The following is a 3,491-nucleotide window of genomic DNA, read 5'->3' on the forward strand; positions in this document are numbered from 1 at the left end:
CAGCTCAGAGCCTGGAGCCTGTTTCGGAGTCTGTGTCTCCCTCTCTCTCTGACCCTCCCCTGCTCACGCTGTCTCTCTCACTCTCTCTCTCTCTCCTAGAAAGAAATAAAAATATTAAAAAAAAATTTAAGAAAACAGTTTAAAATTTAAAAAAGAAAAAGAAAAAAACCCTGATTTTGAAATTCATGTTGGAGAAAAAATGATGGGGAATAACTAATGACCGTTTGGAAAAGAACCAGGAAGTCAGATTTGCCCTGAAGAATATCAAAGGATGTTATAACATTATTAAATCAGTTAGAGTCCAGTCAGGAGACCTGATCCACACAGTAATTTGAATCAGGGAAATTTAATATAAGGAATTATTTCCAGGGGATTGGAAGAATAGGGAATTTTCTAGTAGGTTCTTTCTACAAAGAACTCGAGAGAACAAAGGGATAGTAGATATAGAGAGTAGTCCCCACCCTGAGGGCTGAGATGGAGTGCCTGAGGAAGGCCACACACACACACCTAGGCTGCGGGCCACACCTCACTGGAAAGGGCAATGAGAAGTCACTGAAGTGTCTTTCCAGCAACACTGTGAAGCTGCCAGAGGCTATACCAGGGGCAGCTGCTGGCCACTGGCTGCTCACGAACTGGGAGCTGGGGAAGCTGACCTCAGCCAAAGCTGGCCCCTGGAAAAACCATTCTGCATGAGGAAGATACTCAAGGAAGCTGTGTCTGTGAAGAACCTCGTGTGGGAAAACCACCAGCCCAAGAGCAGAGCCCTAGCTGGGCAGAAGACATCCAGATGGCCAGCAGACGCATGAAAAGATGCTCAACATCACTCATCATCAGGGAAATGCAAATCAAAACCACAATGAGATACTTCCTCACATCTGCCAGAATGGCTAAAATAGCCGCTGACGCAGGGGAGCACCATTCTGGTGCTGCTGGAGAGTGAGCAGTTCCCGGTGGAGCTGACCAGACTCTTCCAGAAGTGCTGGGTATAGGGCAGCGTGTTCATCACCCCAAAGAAGTACGATGGTTGAATTAAACCCATCCCAAGGAAAGCTTCTATGGAGGGCTTTGAGCCCTCCGACAACATGTGTCCATTAAGAGCTACTGATGGGAAAACGATCAGCACTGTGAGAAGCTTGGAGGAAATGAATGGGTTTCAGATGGCTTACTCAGACCTACAGAGAGCTAACATGTATGGGCTGAAGAAGAAGCAGGCTCCAGGCTCTGAGCTGTCAGCACAGAGCCCGATGGGGGGCTTGAACTCATGAACCGTGAGATCAAGACCTGAGCTGAAGTCAGAAAGAGCAAGAGTAAGAGGAGCTAAGCAGCACAGGGAAAGGCACCAGATTTCCTGCTCTCACCAACTAACCACCAAGTTACTGTTTTTCTTCTGGTTTTTCCTTTTGGCCACAAAGCTAGGTTTCTGGTTCCCCTATGATAACTTGTCATGTGAGATTAGGGTCATTTTGGATGGAAGAAAGGTTGTAGTGTTTCCAGAGTAGCTGTAAGAAGCCCAGTCTATTTTAGAATTGGCTACTTGCTCTATGTGGCATGGCTGTATATCCTGGGATTATAAAGTCTCTGTAGCTGTCTGTGTGAAGGACAATGGATCATTAAACCTATATTTGTCTTCCAAAAAAAAAAAAATGGCTAAAATAAAAACTCAGGAAACAAGTGTTGTTGAAAATGTGGAGAAAAAGGAACTCTCATGCACTATTGGCGGGAATGCAAACTGGTGCGGTCACTGTGGAAGACAGAATTGAGTTTTGTTGAAAAATTCAAAATAGAACTACCCTATGATTCAGGAATGGCACTACTGAGTATTTACCCAAAGAATATGAAAACATTAATTTGAAGGGATATATGCACCCTATGTTTATTGCAAGTTTATATGGGGTAACCAAGTTATGGAAGCAGCTCAAGTGTCCATCGATAGATAAATGGATAAAGATGTGGTATATATCCACAATGGAATATTATTCAGCCACAAAAAAGAATGAAATCTTGTTCATTGCAACATGGATGGATCTAGACAGTATAATGCTAAGTGAAATAAGCCAGTCAACCATACTGTATGATGTCACTCATCTGTGGAATCTAAGAAACGAAATAAACGAACAAAGGAAAAAAGAGACAAATCAAGAAACCAGACTCTTATTGATGGAGAACAAACTGGTGGTTACCAGAAGGGAAGTGTGTGTTTGGGGGGGTGGGGATGGGTGAAATAGGTGAAGGGGATTAAGAGTACACTTCTCTTGGTGAGCACTGACTAGTGTATGGAGCCATTGAATCACTATCTTGTACATCTGAGACTAACTAATATAATGCTGTATATTAACTACACTGGTTTAAAAAAAAAAAAAAAAAAAGCTCAGCACTAGAGAAAAAGGCAGGGGAGACACACCAGAACCAGAGAACCCTTTCTGCCTTTAGTGACTCTTCAGCCCTCTATTGATAAGGACAGGACTTCCAGCAAGATGGGGTAATAAAACAATGGAGGGGGCGCCTGGGTGGCTTAGTCAGTTGAGCGTCCGACTTTCGCTTAGGTCATGATCTCGCGGTTCGTGGGTTCGAGCCCCGCGTCAGGCTCTGTGCTGACTGTGCTCAGAGCTTGGAGCCTGTTTCAGTCTGTGACTCCCTTTCTCTCTGACCCTCCCCTGCTCACGTTGTCTCTCTCTCTCTCTTAGAAATAAAAATATTTAAAAAAAAACAAACAATGGAATTGATAGTAGATAGCAATCAGATCTCGCAGCCATAGAGGGAAGGCCCACCAATGGACTGGAACCCTCAAGTAAGCTGCTCCTTGGTTTTACAACTCTAGGCTTCAAAGATGGTAGAAGAAATAGGTTACATTAAAAAAAGTTTTTTTTAATATTTATTTATTTTGGAGAGAAAGAGACAGAGTGTGAGCAGGAGAGGGCCAGAGAGAGGCAGACACAGAATCCGAAGCAGGCTCCAGGCTCTGAGTTGTCAGCACAGAGCCCGATGGGGGCCTTGAACTCATGAACTGCGAGATCATGACCTGAGCTGAAGTCAGATGCTTAACTGACTGAGCCACCCAGGTGCCCCTAAAGTTACATTTTAAAGTTACCTTTTGAAGTATTGGTCTTTCAGTGCAAAATGTTTCAGTATTTGATGACATTTGTTGAAATGCCACTGATCTCTTTTGCCTATGGAGATACAAGTGCAGGAATTTGCAAAAGACACCAGAGTTACAGTAAGAAAACAATGGGTGATTGGCTGGAGCAGCTTACAGGTGGAGATCATGCCAAGATGATTTTTTAGCTAAAGCAGATGAAAAACACCCCAACGCCCTTCAGATGAAATCAAGGTTGATGATTCACTGGGAGACGTTAGCATCTCTGTTCTAGATTTTACGTCAAAGACATCATATAGGTCTTTCTTGCTATTTCCACATTCACTTAACTGGGGAGAGTGGAGAAGAAGCTGGACCATGATGACTGATGTGAAAAACAAAGGCAAAATAAATCCAG

The 3,491-nt window shown here is 43.5% G+C and overlaps 1 protein-coding gene across 1 annotated transcript in view; it reads right to left on the reverse strand.

Annotated features, from left to right (window-relative positions):
- The window catches only part of SLC29A2 (solute carrier family 29 member 2), a 23,651-nt gene extending 22,648 nt beyond the window's left edge, over positions 1 to 1,003 (reverse strand). The window contains exon 1 of the mRNA XM_039244898.1: positions 874 to 1,003. Within this exon, the coding sequence (XP_039100829.1) occupies positions 874 to 1,003 (130 nt within the window). The remainder of the gene's footprint in view (positions 1 to 873) is intronic.
- Between the last annotated feature and the right edge of the window lie 2,488 nt (positions 1,004 to 3,491).

Source organism: Hyaena hyaena, unplaced genomic scaffold (assembly GCF_003009895.1).
Source record: "Hyaena hyaena isolate Hyena2069 unplaced genomic scaffold, ASM300989v1 scaffold_248, whole genome shotgun sequence".
NCBI classification, from domain to species: domain Eukaryota; kingdom Metazoa; phylum Chordata; class Mammalia; order Carnivora; family Hyaenidae; genus Hyaena; species Hyaena hyaena.